The following is a 20130-nucleotide window of genomic DNA, read 5'->3' as shown; positions in this document are numbered from 1 at the left end:
TTTCTGGAATGCTGCTAGTAATTTGAATGTGATTACACTACATTGGTGTGGATGCAGAGAAAATCTCACCCTCCCTTGAGGTTAGCCTATGGGATGTGCCATTTAGGCTGCGTACCTTTTGCTTCTGTTTTTACGTAAAAATAATAAATAAAAATAAATAAATAAAGAAGCAGCTGAAGCTATTGATACTTTTATTTGGCATATATCAGTATTTGGGTATTGCATTTTCGAAGAACCTTTACTGTTAGAAAGTTTTTTCTATCTATTTAACAAACTATTTGTTAAACCTATTTCACTACTGAAATAATTATTTTCTGAGTGTTTGTGTTTTTGTAGGCCACATAAGGTGGTTGACTTGTTTTTAATATAACTATCCAAATAAACCATTTAGTATAAGAGTAATCAAATTTAATTAAACATGCCATATATAAAAATACTATTGCTTAAAAAAAATTAACCAATTCAATTACAAACAGCATATGATTAAAAAAATGATAATAATTCAGGGATAGCAAAAATCATTTGGCGATTTTGAAAATTTTGTAGTTATGCCATTAAAAACTTTTAGTTTATTAGTAAGGAGGTTTAATAAAAAATGAGTCCACGGTAACTCAAGCAATGCGACTGCCATTCAGTTATAATCATATTCATTACATTTTAATTTTAATTTTAAAGGTCATATTCGTGTTTCTCATATATTGGTAAAGAATGTTAATAACATCCGATTATGATCATATTCATTACATTTTTATTTTAAAGGCCACCTTCATGTTTCACATATATGTGTAAAGAATGTTAATAACTTTATTCATTCATTTGTACTTTTTTCGATTTATAAAATGTTTCATATGTTTTAACGGTTTGAACGGTTGATTTTTATTTTTTATTTTTTTAATCTTTAGAGTTCAAATTTATTGTCAATATTAAAATGATATATTGCTATATTGGTGGAAACTAATATTACCAAATGAAGAGAAATTTCACTGGTATGGTACTCTTTCGCCAACATTCCATCTTTAGGGTTCAAATTTATTGTCAATATTAAAATGATATATGGGTATATTGGTGGAAACTAATATCACCAAATGAAGTGAAGAGAAATTTTACTGGTATGGTACTCTTTCACCAACATTCCTTTGGATCCTTTTAGGTTTAAGAATAGCTCAAGATGGTGTGTAAGATAATTGTTTGAATTTTATTGTGTGCAAGAACCACCGAAAGATAGAGTTTGATTTAAGAAGTACACACCTATAAATTGGTTTTTCTCATTATGATGAATGCTTGCTTCTTCTACTTTTTTTTTTTTTTTTTTTTTTTTTTTTTTTTTTTTATGAAAGATTTTTTTTAATAAAAATTTGAGACTATATGATCACAGTGACTGATTGTAGTCCATGCTAAATCCAAACTTTAAGATGTAGATAATACATTGAGGCTATGCGATCACACATTTGTAAATTCTCCCCCTCTACCACAAAATGTCCTTGTTAGAAAAAACTTGTAACCTGAACATGATCACTAAACCATTATGGAATAAGAAAATTATACAACTACCCGTCATGAAATGAAAATAAATTGAATTGTAAAATTCAAAAAAATAAAAATAAAAATAAATTGAATTATTTTGCTTTAATAAATAACATCTTGAATCTCCATAGGTTATCCACAAATATTCTTACCTCACATTTTAGAAATGAAAAGTTCCAAACTTCTTGGAGTTATTTTTATTGAATTTTTTCGTTAATTGGCATTTGCATATGAAATGGGAGATGAGATGCATGCCTCATAGTGAATTGGCATTTGCATATGAAATGGGAGATGAGATGCATGCCCCATAGTGAATTGTAAAATGCTCTAAAGATCAAGACACTTGCTACAATTCAACAAAAATACATTAAAAAAATTTAATGTAACCAAAAACCATAAAATCTATCAATTATAAATAAAATTAAAATAATGCATTTATTTGCCATTTTGCAATCATAAATTGCTAATTTGCTTATTAATTATAATGTTCTTCCGTTTCGATCTAACCTAATATATATATCCGGTGAGAAATAGCTTAAGTGAGTGATAGGATAATGTCTACCCTCCACCTATCTCTTAGCCCATTACCCACTCAACGTCGTCATACCTGCCGATCAAGATGGCGGCCGGTTCGCTGTGCTGACGACCGCCAGGCGCTTTTTAGCCGCATTGCTCCTGTCTACGATAACGTACGACCCCTCTACCTCTTACCATGTACTCTCTAACACTTGAAATTTTTCTAAATTTTTGTTTGTTCTTTGTGTAGTTGAATGACTTATTGAGTTTGGGTCAGCATCGATTATGGAAACGCATGGCTGTATCCTGGACTGGGTAATTTTCCAACATTGTATATTTATTCATACATACATGTACACACATATATATCCATACAAGTGTTGGTATTGAAGTTTGTTGTATTGGGTTTGCATAGAGCGAAAGAGGGAGACAATGTGTTGGATTTGTGTTGTGGGAGTGGGGATTTGGCGTTTCTCCTGTCTGAGAAAGTAGGACCCAATGGCAAGGTTTCATCTTCTTCTTTCTCCGTATTTATCTTTAATTTGATCATATATATATGTGTGTGTGTGTGTGTGTTAATGGCATTTGGATTATACCATACTGCTTAATATGTGGAAATCCAACCTTAATGGCGACATGATATCTTTCTTTGGAGAGTGGTGGAGCGTTTGATTCTTTGCCTTTAAGGTTCTTTGTGGAAGAGATTGCTTGCCCCCTTTGTGAATTTGAGTGGGGTGTGAGTAGATAATTAGTTTCAGAAAATAGTTCTTGACGCTATAACAGAATGTTCTTTGAAATTTCAGCTTTTCTAAAGCTGTAAACAAAACAAATTTTCCTACTGTATTATGTGTTTCTGTTATTTGAAAAGGAAAAACTGAACCAGACATGTGACATACTAAGTTGAGGCAATCTGACTCCATCCTGATTCAGGAGGTTATTAAATCTCATTAAAGCCTGCATCTAATCCAAATATGTAGTTATATATGTGCACATCCGTATTTTCCGCTAGACCCGCCTCAACTGTGCTGGTGGGTTTTTAGGTCAATTCCCATCCCCAAGTAGGCTTGGCACCCACATTCAGTAGTTTTTCCTCAATGGCATTATATCTTTCTTTTTCGCCATTTATGTTATGTCTTCCTCTCCTTGTTTTTGTTTGCTACTTTGCTGTAGGGGGAGTGAAGCATCATTTTGAAGCAGTGCCTAATAGTTTCTGTGCCTCATTCTAGAATAAAACTGCATGTTGGGATTTGCCTCCTTCAATACAGTGATGCTCTAAGAAGTTGTGTTCAATCATAACTTTCTCATGATATATTCTCTCTTGTAATGCTTGAACTATTATGAAAATAATTCTTTATGGCATTGAAAATTTGGAACATATACATAATGAAGACGACAAGATGAATTTGGAACATACCATAATATTAGAAAGGGGTCACATAAAATCATAAAAGACTTATATGCATAATGATAAATCTTATTAACTTCTAAAATTTGATCTATTAACCCTCCATATGATTTTAATTATCTGAGCAAGTTTAGTAGCATTGGGTGTAGGTGCTTCCTTCTAAGAACCATGTAGGATATTAATTTCAATCTCGAACTTGTGTATTCCAGCTCTGTAACTATATTCTTATTATTCTAGATCTATCTTTGCTACCAATTTCATCTTCTGATAGTCTAATCTCTCCTTTTTTCTCTCCAAATGCTGTATCATTTCCAAAAATATAGCTTTATTTAGCCTTTTTATTTTTTTATTTTTTTTGTAGCATAAATAAATATATATATATATATATATAGAGAGAGAGAGAGAGAGAGAGGGGTGGGGGGTTTGTTGGAATTTCACAATTCTGGGAATTAAATTTGAGACAAACTCGTGTTCTTCGTAGCTCAGAGGTCGAATCAGGAGTACTAATATCCCCTGTCTAGAATCTCCCCAAGAAGCGTGAATGAATGATACAAAGCACTTCCTCACTTAGACACAAAATCAATTAAAGAAATTTATTCCCGTTGTACCTTAAAGTTACACAATTTACTATAAATTATAGACGATCAATTGTTTTATGTTTGTTGGTCTTTCATTATTTTTGGTACTAAACATGCAGTAATACGTGCATGTTTTTTTTTTCCTTCTTTTTTTCTTTTTCAATTATATCATCGAGCCATCAGAGATTTAGCAAGTAGTGGAGCTATTTCCAGTTACTCCCAAGCCCTTTTCACCAGTTTCTTATCTCGAATATATGGTATTTCATGATTGTATTATCTCTAATTAGCATCTAGTTCTACTATGGAAGTATTAGGAGAAACCTAAAGTTGCTCACTGTTGCTCTTTCACTGCACAGACTTTTCTACATTTTTAGCTTCCTCTAAGGTTCTCAATAGTTCAATCTCTGTGATGATATAACATACTATATCAATAGATGGGTGAAGACTAGTTTACTAGAAAGTATTAGGTGTCCATAGTACTTAAGAGGATGTAGTTTATTTTGGGTGATGACTTGTTACCCAGTGGGGGAGAACCCAATTGCTTAACCTTCTTTAATCTTCTTGCCTTCTACTTATTATGACTATTATTTGCAATGTCTTGATTCTAACTGGATTTTCAGGAACTACATCTGATAGATCTAGTTTCTTATTCTATTTTACTACATTTTGCGAATTTCTATTCTCATAGCTAGCTCCATTAGTTTCCAATAACTCATGCGCTTTGCTTTGGAGGAGCTCATACTTAAATCTACCCTCTAGAAATTTGGAAATTTACTTAGAAATCTATACTAGGTCTTCCTTTCTTGCTTGCAACTTGCAGGTGACTGGTCTTGATTTCTCGAAGGAGCAATTGTTGATTGCTTCGTCTCGGCAGCATTTACGCTCAAGGGCCTGCTACAAGAATATTAAGTGAGCAATTGATAAATCTAAGCGTTGATTAATTAACTGACTTGAGTCACTTGATCAAAATCGATAAGGCCTATTACTCACAAAAATCAGCAATGCTTTCTCCAAATCTTTCTACAATGTTATCTTACAGCTATAGTTAAATAATTATGTAATTCCATGCAATTGCATCTGGAACTGATAAGCTTTTTGATGATGTTTTTTTACTAAACAATAATATCAGGGAAACTGATATCATGTGATGCATCATAGGTGGGTTGAAGGCGATGCTCTTGATTTACCATTTTCTGACTGTTGCTTTGATGCCATTACCATCGGCTATGGGTTAAGGAATGTGGTCAACATAGATAAAGCTATGACAGAGATGTTTCGAGTTCTGAAGCCAGGTTCAAAAGTATCCATCCTTGACTTCAACAAAAGCACTCATCCATTTGGTGCTTTTATTCAGGTATTGCTTAGAAGGCAGAAAGTTCTTTTATATTGATTTGACATTTAAATGCTATTCAAACTGATGAACTAAAATTAATATTTGGGTTTTCTTACACAGCTTTTCCATTCCTGCAACTTTATAATTTTCTTTCTTCTCTCTCTACCTGTATTGAAACCTCGATCTAGGGCTTGAGAATTAACACCCAAAGCCACTAAGACAAAGGTGGACCAGTAACTTTAAAATTACTATACCATAAAATAATGGACAGCAACTATATGTTCACAGGAAAGCTTGGAACGTTTGACATTGCTTCTTGTGCATGCTGGACATTTGTGAAGCTGTTGATTTGTAGAAGCATGTAAGATTTGTTTGTCTAGTAGTGACTGTAACCAATAAGTCCGTAGTGAAATATGAGGGTGCCTTGGCCTTGTCAACTTTATGTGATTTATATTGGACAATACTACTATGTGGTGGATTCCTAAGTGTGGATATAGGTTTATATTTTGTTCAGTTTCAGGTTCAAGAATGTGCATGTCTTAAAAGGCTAATTTTTCTCTAGCTTTCCTAGTTGAATTTGTCTGCAAGTTTTCACAGTGGAGGTAGTCAGCCACGTTACATTGACATCTTCCAAATATCTGAAGTACTCTGGTGGACGCATGACACTTAGTATGGGTATATGATATGTGTCTTGCATGTCTGTTGGATGTACACCTATCAAGCATGTTATGATTTAAGGATACTAGTTTGTAAATGAGAATCAAACTCATCATTATTTTCTTTCTTGTTAATACATTATTACTTTAAAACAAGTAAAATATCCGTATTGAACACCTGTTACATGAAAACACCATTTTACCTTATAAAATCAAAGAACTGAGAAAAATATGATTTTTTAGTTGTGATCGGGCTTCATGACTTAATATATTTGATGCTTAGATATAACCATCGTTGAACATACATTACAGTCCATGTAAAATAGTTAATTAGTAATATGATGGATTATTATAACTTCAGTTCACCTTTTGCAATTTATCTTTACCTGATTTTCTTTACAGAACTAGCTACTTTAAAATATCTGCATCTAAAATGATAGGAGAGAATTAGGCATGTTGTTTTCCTTTAGTTGTCGTGCCAGTACTTAAATCTTTTCATGTCATGAATACAAGTCTTATGTAGGTTAATTGACTTACCTCAACTTTAGAGTGCATTTACAATCATTCTATTGAACAGTCATTGCAGTAAATGCTTTCTGAATATATAGCCTATAGAACATGAAATTTAAATTTTTTTATCACTCATTTTGCAAGGAATGGATGATTGACAATGTAGTTGTTCCGGTGGCTACTGGTTATGGCCTTGCAGAGGAGTACAAATATTTGAAAAACTCAATTCGTGAATTTCGCACAGGTTTGTTCTTCTCATTAAATAGAGCATCTCTTGGACTTTTAGGTGGATGATACTTGGATCTAGTAGTCTTAAAACCTATTACTGTTTTCTTTTTCTTTCCTTCATGAAACCTAATTCTGTTTGATAGCCAAGTGTCCCATACTGGAAAACTTCAGTATTCTCTCTCTTAAGAGCATTAAGTGAAATCCACATTTAGTTAGCACCTTAATAGAAAATTTACTTACAAAGTTTACCCTTAAAATTTTCCGTTTTGAAAATCCAGTTGTGTAAAGCAGTCGAAACTATAATTCAGTACTAAAAAATTCAGTGACTTAATTTCGTCCCTTAGTCTTGTACACGATAAATTAATTATATTATCATTGTTTATTTCTCCACTGAATCAGCAACAGTATAAGACTTTTTGCATGTTTCTTGATTATACTAATCAGTCTATACTCTATACCTCGGAAGATTCCTTCTTAGGCCCTTTGCTTCATTGTCAATAGAAGTGTACCACTGGATATTACATAGCAGTTTATGTCTAAAGGTGTTAATCGCACTTAGCTGCTACAATTTTTTTTTTGCTACAATTTTTTTTTTTTTTTTCGCCATTAAGCTTCTTGTTTAATCTGTTTTGATGCAGGAAAGGAGTTGGAGAAGCTTGCTTTAGAAGCAGGATTTATTAATGCTAAACATTACGAAATCGGCGGAGGACTCATGGGGAATTTAATAGCCACACGGTAGATATGATTTATGCTTAATTATCCCTTGTCATTTTTTTGACTTTTGTTTTATGTTTAACCTCCCTTTTAAAAATATTTAGAATGAACCTTTTTATAGCCACTGTTTGTGAGAGGTTGCATATGGAAAAGGTAATGACCGTTGCAAAGGTTGTTCCGGGTTTACTAGAGCAGCTGGTTACGTTTTTTTTCCTTTAATATTATATGTAGCAGACCAATAGCTTATGATTGACCGAGAATGCAATTGGCAATTTGGTTACAAACTACTCGTTGTATATGTTCAATCAATTTGAAAAACAAGTCTCTGTTTGACAGCTAAACAACGTTTGATTTGGTCCCGGCAGCCACCTGTATTCTTCTATTATTTCAAACCATAAATAAATTATGTGTTTTATTAGTTTGGAATCTTCTAGAAGCTACCAGCAAGATTTTGAAGTTTTTATCATTGTACAAAGAATGGATGGTCAAATAATGCTGCCCCACCTACCAATTTAATTGTGAACTCTTTAAATTTCTTTTTTTTTTTTATTTTTTTATTTTCATACAAGTTTCATTTCGTATATACACTCCTTTCAAATGTCAAGGAGGAATTGAAAATAATAAATTGGATTCTTCTTTGCAATAAGAAGAAGCATTAGGAGAAAAACAAATAAATAAAATCATTAACATAGATGATCTAAAGTCGATACAAAAAAGTTGTGGGTGCTTCATAACTGTTACAACTTGTTATACAAAAACAATGGTTTTAGTGCAAGGCTTACAAAATTTTTGATGTTTCAATTTCATTCTAAACTAATCTCAAAGCCATTGTCAAAGAATTTAGTTTTACATTCAATTTACAGTAAGCATTTAGCTCTATCTTCTATCTTGTATAAACACAAACACACACACACACACACACACACACACAAAAGATGTCATCTAGGTTCTATCCAGCTTTCTGATATGCTATTACCAGAAGACTGGGTGTTAGAACTGGGCTGAAAATTGTTCGTTCCGCGTTTTTGACTGAATGGACTGATTTCTGTACTACTAGAATTGAGAAATGGTGGCTGTTTTGGCTGAGGAATTTCATGGTTAGAGGTAAGCATTTTCACAACTATTGACATAGATGGTCGCAGTTCAGCGGAGGCTTGTACACAAAGTAGACCTACTTGAAGTAATGTAGATGCCGCCTCTGCTTGATATTTACCATCTAACGACGGATCAACTGCTTCACATAACCTTCCTGTTCCATACAGGTTCCAGACCTATAAAAAAGTCGATAACAAATGTAGATGATGTTTGAAGTAGTTCCTCAGACTATAAAATTTAAATGAGAAGATGTCGAGCAAAAAGAGGTGTACCATTTCTAGGATGGAGAACGAATTCTGAGAGAAAGAATTGGTCCTCTTCCCACAGACAACTTCAATTAAAAGAACTCCAAAACTGTATACATCTGCTTTCTCAGTCAATTTACCACGAACTATGTACTCTGGAGCCATATAACCTCTGCAGATGTAAATATAATTAACTTTCTCTTGCTCTAGATATACAAACAGAGATGCTAGATACATCAAGAATTCAATATCACAGAAATAAGATGGATGTTGTGTTTGGGAGCACCGAATCGGTGCTTTGGATTTGGTGCTTCCAAACATAGCAGCAATGTCAAATAGTGAACTCAAAACTGAGGACAAGTTTATTCAACAAGAAGTGCTAAATATTAAGGAAAACTTGAACAGGAGACATGCACATACTCCTAGCAGAAGGATAAATTTAGTAGTTGTGTTTGAATTACTCGAAATTTTGTAATCAAGAAAAACCAGTTGGCTTAAAAATTAAGAGATGACATAAGTTTAGCAAGGGAATCATTAGAATCTATCTTCCGGCTAACATTGGAACACCATCACTTTTGTTGTTGCCAAACACTGGGAAGAGGCTTTTGACATGTGAGACATGCACAAATTTGCTATAATTTATTGTAAAGGCGTTAACATTAAACATACATTATCTTAGCAATCTCAAATGCTTTACATTTTTAGTTAAGGGAAGAGAAAAATGAAAAACCATGAATTAGATAAGGCTTGAAGAACTTAGAAGATGAATCAACCGGGGGGACTAGACTTACAGTGTACCAGCAATGGCAGTGCTGATGTGAGTCTTATCTTCTGGAAATAATCTTGCAAGCCCGAAATCAGCAATTTTTGGCATCAAGTTCTCATCAAGAAGTACATTGCTCAACTTTATATCTCTGTGTATGATCCTCAACTCCGATTCCTCATGAAGATAGGCCAAGCCCTCAGCTGTACCCAATATAATATTAAACCTCACTTCCCACCCAAGCGGCTGAACATTCTTTTTAACTGGATCAAATAAATAAAATCATCATTAAAAAGTAGTGAAAAGAAAAAAACTAGTTACTCAAATTCAGTTCATGGATGGGAGAACAACCGAAGAGGTAGTCGAGAAGGCTTTGATTTGGCACATATTCATAAACAAGAAGGCTTTCAGGGCCTGTAATACTGCATCCCAACAACTTTACTAGATTCGGGTGATGAATGTCACTAATCAAGTTGACCTCATTAAAGAAATGATCCACCCATTGCTTGGTATTGAAGAAAAGCCTCTTTACGGCAACTGTTTGTCCGTCCGGCAAAATCCCCTGTTTGATCCAAGGAAGGGGGAAGGGGAGAAAAGGATTAATGAACTCCATAAGTAAAAATATGCTTCCCTGCTAAGAGAATAAAAGGTGAAATAAGGAATTACTTTGTAGACTGAACCAGATCCACCTTGACCGAGTTTATTGGAATCATGAAAGTAGTTTGTGGCCCTTTCAAGAGTTTCATATGAAATATTGAGTTTGGACTTGTTTACAGTGGCCAATAAAGCACCTAGTTGCTTCTCCTCTACAAAAAGAAGAAGAAGAAGAAGAAGATAAATATAACTTAAAATCATAAACGATGACAAATATTTGAAGACGAATATCCTAAGTTTCAGACATGGGTACCTCTCCTCTTCTTCACAACTTTTTTCCTCATGAAGAAAAAAACCGCCGCTACCGTCAACACAAAGGCAGAAGCAGCTGAAGTTGAAGCCAGAATAACAGCAAGGCGGCTGTCTCCTGATGACCATTAACATATGATACCATGGCTTAGTACAAATTTCATTAATTGGAACCAAAAGGAAAAATATAGACAAGACATTTCTTTAGCTTCGGCATACCATGGCTTAGTACAAATTTCATTAATTGGAACCAAAAGGAAAAAAATAGACAAGACATTTCTTTAGCTTCGGCTAGTGTGAGCACAATTAGAAAATGATACACAAGTGTATCTTGCTTAACGACAGTTGTTGCTAAGCTTGCTCCACTTTCTGAATTAACATTTGCAATAATCCAATTTGCACACATGAAACCATTGGATATCAATCATTTTTATTATAGTTAATCTTGCAAATCAGAATTATTTCTCATGGATCACAATTCCATAAAACCAATTTCAAGGATCAAACAAGGTTTACTCTGGAATATAAAATTCAAACTAAGTCCAATTATGCGCAACAAAATAACTAGAATGCAAGAAAAACAAATATCATGACAAAACTCGATTGTGTTTGATATTATGAAATCCACATCTTAAAAATTGGAACTTAAAATGAAGCATATAAATAGTTCAAACTATAAACTAGTTTTTCTCTGATTCCAATTCCAAGACGCGAATTTCATGCTATCTATAAAAAAATTCAACTCACCTCCATCTCCATCAGATGCAACACTTGCTGAATTGTTATAGAACTTCTGCGTCGAATATCTCATGTAGCAACCGGCATTCAACACCCTCCCTCCCTCCATTGGAAGGCATGAACTGATATTAGACACCGATTTCGCCAAGCAATGCTCACAAGCACTCCCATTCACATATTCCCAACACTGAGCCAACCCATAAACGGATAAATTCCCTCTATTCACAGAACCCACAAAGAACCCATCGTTCTTAGGCCCTTCCACACTCAAATTCTTCATCAACTCAACAACATTAGACCTAAACAGAGTCTGATTCCCACCAAAACTACCATTCCCACACACAGTCGTATCAACCGAACTCGAACTTTCATTGAAGAACATATAATCATCATACCTCAAGTAACATCCATCAAAGAAATTTCTACCCCCACGAGTCAGTTTCTGAAATGGAACGCACCTGAGGATTGAGGTTTTGCACTGTGCAAAGCAAAGATTGCAATCATTTTGAGACAAATCTTTCATGCACTCACCAAAGGCATAGACTGTTGTGTTACCACTCCCATTCACCACATCCCCGTATCCTTGGTTGGCAATTAATGGAGTCAACGCCTCCATGGCTGCCAAGAAGTTTGCAACAAACACTTGGCGATCAGACGAAGCTGCGCTTATGTTGCTACATATCAGAGCCGCCTCTGTAGCTCTGGGATCTGAAACAGACTGGTTTACCAAGAAACATAAGTAAATAAGCGCACATAGTATTCCAAACCCCATGGAAGGAAGAGATTTGAGAAAATATTTTACTGGGTTGTTTGGAATGAGAGAGAATTTGATCAAACAATTAGAAAAAAAACAAAAACCCACTGAAGGAAGAGATTTGAGAGAATTTGATGAAACAATTAAACGTATAATATATATGTGCAAGTTTTGGAGGGTAGGTGTGAATAGAGAAATAACTACATAATTACAGCAAGTTTTGGAGGGTAGGTGTGAATAGAGAAATAACTACATAATTACAGCGCATTTGACTGATGAGAAAGTGATGAGAAAGCGCGAGATGGGGGGGGGGGGGGCAATCTATACTCTATACGCGGAGGACAAGGCGACGTTGAGTGTTAGAAACGTACGTCTTCTGGGACATTGGCTTGTTGTGAGAGAGACCGGGGTGAGTTTGACGTTTGTGTGGTGCTATTACGTGTAAGCTAATGATAGGGCGGTGATTTATAGATAACGACCATGGAAGTTGAGTTAGCAAACTTAGCATCATTTTTTTTTAAGCCGGAAAAAATGGAAGTCAAAGGCGGTTTTAGTTTCGGATCGCGTTCGAATCCAAACAGTGCCCGTGGGCCGTGACGGCGTGAATGGGAAATGAAAATAACTTATTTATACCCGTACAAATTGTTTACAAAGAGATCTTATTGGCCAAAAATTAAACAAATAAATTGTAGTTTTTCTTTTTAAATTAATTTTCAAGAAACATGTATACTCCTCTCACCTCTGTGATTGATTCTTTTAGCACAACGAAATTTTTTTTCCTTCCTCGCTTAGCCAGATGTTGAGTTTAGGTCTATTTGTTTTTCATTTTTCAAAAAAAATAAGTATAGAAGTATGAATGGTAATATTTGAAGATAGTCTCAAAAAAATCAACTCAAATTAAGTTTGACTCTTAACAAAATTTCATTAATACTTGAATTATATAATTGTAAATGTGTTACATGACCTTCAATCATAAGATTGCTTAATTTGAAAATTCCCAATTAATTTATTTAAATTTTTAAAAATAAGAGAATTTTAATAAATTTAGGGGTTAATAACACTCACACCTTTATGTAGACGTGTTAATGGATCGGATTCGGATCGGATCGATCAAATCCATATCTAATTTGTTAAGTAAACGGATTATCAGATTCGGATCACTAACGGGTTCTCGGACTAAATGTCCCAATCCATATCCTATTTAGCTCGGACTCGGATCGGATTGGATTCGAAATTGGATTAAAATAATATTTACTAACATATATAATTTTAAAGAGTATGATTTTATTAGTACGTGTACTAAAAGATTTATTAGCATATGCATGAGGACACCACAATATTTATATATAACATTATTATTATTATTATTATTTTGGATTTTTGGGTTACCTCTAATACGATTCTAATAAGAGTTTTGATATATATATATATATATATATATATATATATATATATATATATGTAAAATTATTGATAAATAATTATATATATATATATAATTATATATATATATATATATATATAATTTCAATTGGATCGGAATTTTATCGAATTGGATCAGCATAATCCATATCCGATTTGTTAAGCTAACGGATTATTAGATTCGGATCATAACCGGGTTATCGGATTTTTTGTTCAATCCATATCTAACTAATCGGATCGGATTCGGATCGGATCAGGATCCGTTCCATTGACAGGTCTACCTTTATGAGGTTTGCTGTATTGATAACCAGATGAAAGTTAATCCATTTTTAAACAATGACACCTACTCAAGTTTCGTAAAGTTAACAATGACACCCACATCTGACACAATAAATTGACCTTGTTACCTGTTGATGACCGCGCCACGATAGCTGATTAAGTGGCGCCACCTCTGCAACATAGGCATAACTGGCCAGTGCTAACTTGGCGTGCCCATGGTGGATTAGGTATTCTCGAGCTACCTATCCAATAATGGAACTCACTGGTCGAGGGAGGGGTCGCTACCCTTCCTCTACTGTGGACGCTCCCCGCTCCAGTCGGATGGGCTCCTCCCCCCCCCCCCCCCCCCCGGGCTCGCTCGAGGGTGTTCTTTGAAAGAGCAACCTCGACTAACCTGTGTACACATTTCCCTTCTTGGCAAAGAAGACCTCGGGATAGAACTGAGATGGGAACCTGCGAGGTCATGAAGGTAGGACCTAGAAAAGGGCTTATCCCTACTGAAGTACGGGAATCTGAGGACATGTGGATAGGTGGCTGAGATCTAAGGGGTCGCCTCAGTCCGAGGCCAACACAAGGGGGAAAGGATACCCGGTACCTAAGCTCGAGCGATGAAGGATAAGCAACGCATTAATTGCGAAAGACATTTGATAAGACCCGCATTAATTAGGGAGCGTCGTTACCTTCTTTGACCGGGGGGCAAAGCGCCACGACCCATCCATCAGTGTCGCATCCGTCAGACGAATAGGCCATCGAACCTTTGGATAAGAGCGGGCTCAGCTAAAGGACTAAAAGGCATTGACCAAGGAGGTAAACGCTATAAATAGGGGTGTTAATCAGCCTTAAATGGATCAACCACCACATTAACACTTATCCTGTGACAAGCTCGAGTTTGCATGGTACCGAGGTTGGCCTTCCCCTTCTTAATCTCCATACCTAGAGAATCCCTTATGTTGCTTAGATCTCCACTTGGATACTGATCTCAGATCTCTTGGCTTGCGTGGAATGATCTCCTTATCCTATTCACGAACTACCATTAACATTTTGGCGACTTCACTGGGGAGGAGCGCTTCACCTATGTTAAGCATACAAGAGATCAGTCCGCCCTCTCAAACCAACCCTGCCTTGGGCGAGGGCTACGATGGGTCTGTAAGTATGCCGAGATCGTACTTCCCTGGAACCAGGATTATCTATCCTGATGCGCTAGTCGAAGCCTATAACGCACTGTCGCATAGAATGGAGTAGCTAGAAGGCACTCAGAGGGAGGTAGTGACCCTGCTGCGATAGATTACTGACCAAGGAGCACTGCGGCAAGGCGCAAATCCGAGTGATACTCTCTCTGGTGAACATGCAACCCCAGACAATCCGGCGTGACAGACGCTCTCGTCGTCAGCTGAGGTAAGGCGAGCCACTGGTCGACACAGGCGAACGCGGGATACATCGCCGTGGGCTCGTCGAACCCTTTTTAGTACTCCTCTTACAGCGCCTGCAAGGTTGAGTACGCCGAGTACTAGTCGGAGATAGGCTTGTCACAGAAACATGGGCTCGGAAGGATTTGGCCATCAGCAGGACCCCGTGCAGCGATCGCCATATGTAACTATGGCGGACCTACAAACACTGTTACGAAACGAAAAAAATATACTGATGCAGGAGGTAGCCCCTGAACCACCTTACGCGCAATCCATCGCGCTTCTCCCTTACCCCCCAGGGTACCTAACCCCCAAGTTTAGCAAGTTTGATGGAAGGAAGGGGAACCCCCGAGAGCATGTGGTACGGTTTATTGAGGCTTTAGAGCCCTTCGGAAACGATCATACCTTGCATTTTAGGGAGTTTTCAAAAACTCTCACGGATAGGGCCTACAAATGGTATGCAAATTTGGAATCTGGGTCACTCACTACCTGGAACCAATTAGCCACGATTTTTCAGTCGAAGCTCTTTCACGTAGAGGAAAGGGTGACTACATTTTCCTTAACTAAAGAGACTCAAGGCCCAGGAGAGGATTTGTTTACCTACATCCATAGATTTCATGCCATGGAATGCTATGAGACCCATGAAGAGGAAGCGCTGGCAAAGATTTGCATACAAGGCATGTAGGGATCTTACCGAATCCATCTCATTAACCTCAAACTCCCCACTTTCGCCTACCTGATAGAGGCATCCCAGAACTTGGCAAGTAACCTCGTTATTTGTGCATAGGCCGCTACACAGGAAGAATATCGAGGTATGCGTAGACCTCAAGTTTCAGCTGCAGACGAGTCTCCGAATAAGAGGGGCGCAAGACCAGCCCGTGCTCCCCGCTCGAAGAATCCGGACGAGGCTCCTCCGCCGTTCCCATGCACTCCAAAGGAAGTAGAGACCATTCTTTAAAAATGGATCCAACATGGAGACATCAGGCTGCACGAGGTGGCCCACGAGCCCACATCAAAGGAGATGGCTAATCCGAAGTATTGCTTGTACCACCGGCATACTCGTCACCCCACCTATGACTGTTAGGCGTTGCGAAATACTTTCCACAGGCGGATTGCTAGTGGTGAACTCATTCTTCCCCCCAGGGATATGAGAGAGGAGCCTTTCCCTGCGCATGATCGAGGCGTAGCGATGATGGTATTGGAAGTGGCAATCGGCAAGGAAGGGGTCGGGAAGGATGCCGACCAGGTCACGTTGGTAGAAGAACATGACCTGAATGCGTTTCGTTTATTGGGAACGGCCCGTGTCAAGAATATTCTTCAAAAGATGGATTTATCCCCTTTTGCCCAGAAAGAAATAGCGAAGTTTCTGTGGTTAGCGGTGAAGGAGGGTGTCAAAGAGGTAGCGTCCATCGCGCCACTCCCTGTATCATAAAAGTCAGCTGGGTCAGCTATAGTCTTTACAGAGGAAGACAAATGTGTCCCTATTCCACACAACAGGCCATTGTATGTCACGGCGTCGCTCAATGGGGTCGAGCTCAAACGGGCGTTTCTGGATAATGGTTCGTCTCTCAATATCATGCCTCTGGAAGTCTTTCGCCGCAGCGGTCTCCCAGACGAGAAACTTATCCGAAGGCCAACTGAGATCGCTGGGTTTGGAAATGATATCCGGAGAATTGAGGGGCACGTGACGGCCGAGCTGGCCATTGGGAAGTTTAAAAGTTCGGTGAAATTTCATGTCATTGATTCGGACACCTCTTATCATTTGCTCATGGGTCGAGGATGGATGCACAAGTTCGGGATCGTACCATTCTTGTATCACCAATGCATGCAGGGGTTCTGGAACGGGAAGTAAGTAATGGTCCGTTGCTCCGATCGACCATTTACTAAAAAAGAGTCTCATATGGTGGAGGCTGGATTTTTTAACGAGTTAGAAGATACAGAGGAACCCCAGCCGTTGAGGGCCTTTCTTCTACCGAAATGGGAAGAGATTGACCAACAGAAAGAGGAGAGAATGCCAGGGCCGACTGCTAACCAGAATAGGCTAGCTGTTTGCAAAAGGATACGTTTGTCCAACGGGAGAATATCATACCATTTATGACGGTGTTGGAAGGCACGATCTTGGGCGAGACCGCGCCCCCGAGTAGAGTAGTGTCAAGTAGAATCCCCGGGCTCGGAGGAGGAAGCCAAAACGGATTCAGGCGAATCCGCTTGGCTCGACCAAGATGAAATAGAGGAAGTCAACTTAGCCAATGATGGCCGCTCCCGGGTAGTCTACGTGTATAAGAAGCTGGAAGGAAATGAGAAAGCGGCACTGGTAGCTCTGCTCAAAGAATTCAAAGATGTCTTTGCCTGGACATATGAAGAAATGCCCGGACTAGACCCTCAATGTATGCCCGGTTAAGCAAGCGCAAAGGAGCTTTCGGCCAGAGCTTGAGTTGCAAATACAGGAGGAGGTGCAGAAGCTTTTGCTAGCCGGCTTTATCAAACCAATTCAACATCCTACGTTGTTGGCGAATGTGGTTCCGATGAAAAAGAAAAATGAAAAAATCAGAGTTTGTGTGATACCCCTCGGATCCGAGACACGGGTTGATCAGGCCCAGGCCCAAACCCGAGGGAATATCAAACAATTAATATTTTATAATGAACACGGAATACAAAATAAATTAAGAAATGAAATTAAAGCTGGAAGGAACTAAAAATAGAATCCGCAAAATATTATAATTATTAAAATCCATCAAACCCAAACTCCAAAACTCCATCAGTTTACAACTTGGGAATCCATCTCTAGTGGACCCCTATTAAACATCCAAACGGAAAATAGAACAACTGTAATAAACGTCCAGAAATAAAACTATAGAGAGAGCCCTACATCGTCGGAAGAGTGAATAGAGACCTCTGCTCAGCACGAACACGTTTAAGCCTGGAACTGTCGTGTACCTAAAAAATAGAAGTGGGTCAGGCCCACGCGCAAGTTCTATACTACTACAATCCAAACAGAAGCCCGATACGCATGTACATCCTAAACAATTCAACAATAGCTAATAGTCCGTAAATATATATATAGTCACACTAAAGGACTCTCACTGGACTACAGGCCGGTCTCAACCTGAATAGAGGTAACATGCTAAAACGCACACGAAGTGGGCATATGTACCTATACCTAAACAGGGTACACCTCCAACCATCGTAGCCAGCTACACATCCCGATTCATATACGCTCCCTAGCCATCGGTCCTGAGGTTCAAGCTCATACCGAGGCACCATAACAGTACATATATAAAATCCATCCAAAACCCCTGGTATTGCCGCTCAACAAGTAGTTGCCATGACAATACAAATCCACGGGACTTAACTTTTAGTTAATCCCATCCTTATTCCAAGTAGGTGGGTAATGGTATTATTTTAAAAACCAAACCCATCCTTAGTATGCCACCGTCCCATACCGGTGCCTACTTTCCAATCCTCCAGTAGTCAATAATACCAATAAATCAAGTATATATCAACTAAATTCCAACATCCAACATTCAATGTTAGCAGTGATAAAGTAAGCATTGATAAACAGGGTCACAACAACAACATATACATGCCCAATTTAAGTTGTTCCCTTTAGTCTGATATAAAGACAGAATTAATTAAAACTTCCATTTAACACCTTACAAATGACATACAGATATGTATCACAAAATCCTAACCTCCACAGTTGATACTAACTGTGATAATGTAAGCATCAAAACAATATTCACAGTATGTATGTAGACATGCTCAAGTTATAGTGTTCCACAAAACCGATCTAGTGTTAAACTCAAATCCTCATAGTATTTAAGTTCCAACAGTTGCTATTACAGAAGTTAAGATAGCTATCATCTAGACCCATCCTTCCAATAATTTATACTAGCAGTGGTAAGGAAAAACGTGAACCACAGAACCACAATGCATCCACAAACATGCTTAGTCTAGGTTGAACAAGCATACAACACTACTGTAACTACCAGTTTCATAGCAAAACAGATATCATTTTAGTTTGGTTTAATCTTCATTAATCCTGGAATCATTTAAGAGTGCAAAGAGTATGAAGCCTAAGGGGAAGAGTAAGGATAGAATCTTGCCTCAGAAACTTTTGTTCAAAGTTTCAACGTCGTCTTCTTAAAAAATCCCGGCGAGTTCCAAAATTCGGTTACTGTTCACGGGTACGAAACACTATTCCCGAACTTAAATATGATCTCCACCGTTCAGATTGTGCGATACTGAGTCATGAACCTATCCTCCAAATTTCAGCTCGATCGGACCACGGACGAAGTGGGATCGGATGTTTGATGAAATCTGGGGCAGAATGGAAAAAAAAAACCTGTGCGACCCAGTTACTGTTCACGAGTACGAATCACTGTTCCCGAGGTCAAACTCTGATCACCACCGTTCATATTGTGTGTTACTCAATCGTGAACCTCTCCTCCAAAATTCAGCTCGATCGGACCACGGACAAAGCGGGATCGGATTTTTGATGAAATCTGGGCAGAATGGAAAAAACCTGTGCGACCCAGTTACTGTTCACGATTACGAATCACTGTTTCCAAGGTCAAACTCTGATCTCCACCGTTAAGATTGTGCATCACTGAGTCGTGAACCTCTCCTCCAAAATTCAGCTTGATCGGACCACAGACGAAGCGGGATCGGAGCTTTGATCAAACCTTGGCAGAATGTGAAAAACTGCATTTTTCCTTCTCCACTTCCACAAAACGTGTGCTTTGTTTAAAAACTCTACAAAGACGTCTACCTTATACTTATAGAGTTTTCCTAAACCCTAGGTTCATTTAAGTCCAACTCACAATCCTAACCGGCCCATCCAATTAACGTAAAAACCTACGACGGCTATAATATAAACCTAATTTATACTGTAATTAAAACCCTAGTTAGATGTATTTACCTAATTACCCTATTCACCATTAAATACTTAACAAATAATCTAATTGAACAAAATAATAATTAGTAAACCCAATTAAACCAAATAAGACACACATAAAATAAGACACACATAGAATAATTAAACCAATTACACTTAAACCA

At 37.6% G+C, this 20130-nt stretch overlaps 2 protein-coding genes across 3 annotated transcripts; one reads left to right on the top strand and one right to left on the bottom strand.

The window, feature by feature from the left end:
- The first annotated feature begins 2035 nt into the window (after positions 1-2035).
- LOC132276332 (2-phytyl-1,4-beta-naphthoquinone methyltransferase, chloroplastic) lies at positions 2036-7882 on the top strand. 2 transcript variants are annotated; one of them, XM_059777717.1, is made up of 8 exons: positions 2036-2213; positions 2291-2355; positions 2456-2546; positions 4844-4932; positions 5182-5377; positions 6667-6766; positions 7389-7485; positions 7586-7882. In XM_059777717.1, the coding sequence occupies exons 1-8, from the start codon at positions 2079-2081 to the stop codon at positions 7596-7598; spliced, it is 786 nt and encodes a 261-aa protein (XP_059633700.1). In that variant the 5' UTR covers positions 2036-2078; the 3' UTR covers positions 7599-7882. The 2 variants fall into 2 exon arrangements, with proteins under 2 accessions (XP_059633700.1, XP_059633701.1); XM_059777718.1 differs by having other exon boundaries at positions 2037-2213; positions 7389-7882.
- Positions 7883-8119: 237 nt separating this feature from the next.
- On the bottom strand, positions 8120-12245 carry LOC132276331 (cysteine-rich receptor-like protein kinase 3). The gene is made up of 7 exons (XM_059777715.1): positions 11218-12245; positions 10475-10588; positions 10234-10373; positions 9919-10129; positions 9596-9830; positions 8832-8976; positions 8120-8735 (listed from the first exon to the last, which is right to left on the bottom strand). The coding sequence occupies exons 1-7, from the start codon at positions 11978-11980 to the stop codon at positions 8403-8405; spliced, it is 1941 nt and encodes a 646-aa protein (XP_059633698.1). The 5' UTR covers positions 11981-12245; the 3' UTR covers positions 8120-8402.
- Between the last annotated feature and the right edge of the window lie 7885 nt (positions 12246-20130).

Source organism: Cornus florida, unplaced genomic scaffold (assembly GCF_030987335.1).
Source record: "Cornus florida cultivar Cherokee Brave unplaced genomic scaffold, ASM3098733v1 CherokeeBrave_3.0.0_Hap2_Chr10, whole genome shotgun sequence".
NCBI classification, from domain to species: Eukaryota; Viridiplantae; Streptophyta; class Magnoliopsida; order Cornales; family Cornaceae; genus Cornus; species Cornus florida.
This window is presented reverse-complemented; position numbering and strand designations above follow the sequence as displayed.

Coding starts and splice junctions, on each gene's coding strand:
- LOC132276332 (XM_059777717.1), top strand. CDS start 2,079: ATGTCTACCCTCCACCTATCTCTTAGCCCATTACCCACTCAACGTCGT. Junction 4,933..5,181: donor GCCTGCTACAAGAATATTAA/GTGAGCAATTGA, acceptor GATGCATCATAG/GTGGGTTGAAGGCGATGCTC. Junction 5,378..6,666: donor CATTTGGTGCTTTTATTCAG/GTATTGCTTAGA, acceptor TCATTTTGCAAG/GAATGGATGATTGACAATGT.
- LOC132276331 (XM_059777715.1), bottom strand. CDS start 11,980: ATGGGGTTTGGAATACTATGTGCGCTTATTTACTTATGTTTCTTGGTA. Junction 10,374..10,474: donor AGTTGTGAAGAAGAGGAGAG/GTACCCATGTCT, acceptor TTCTTTTTGTAG/AGGAGAAGCAACTAGGTGCT. Junction 8,736..8,831: donor CGTTCTCCATCCTAGAAATG/GTACACCTCTTT, acceptor ACTTTTTTATAG/GTCTGGAACCTGTATGGAAC.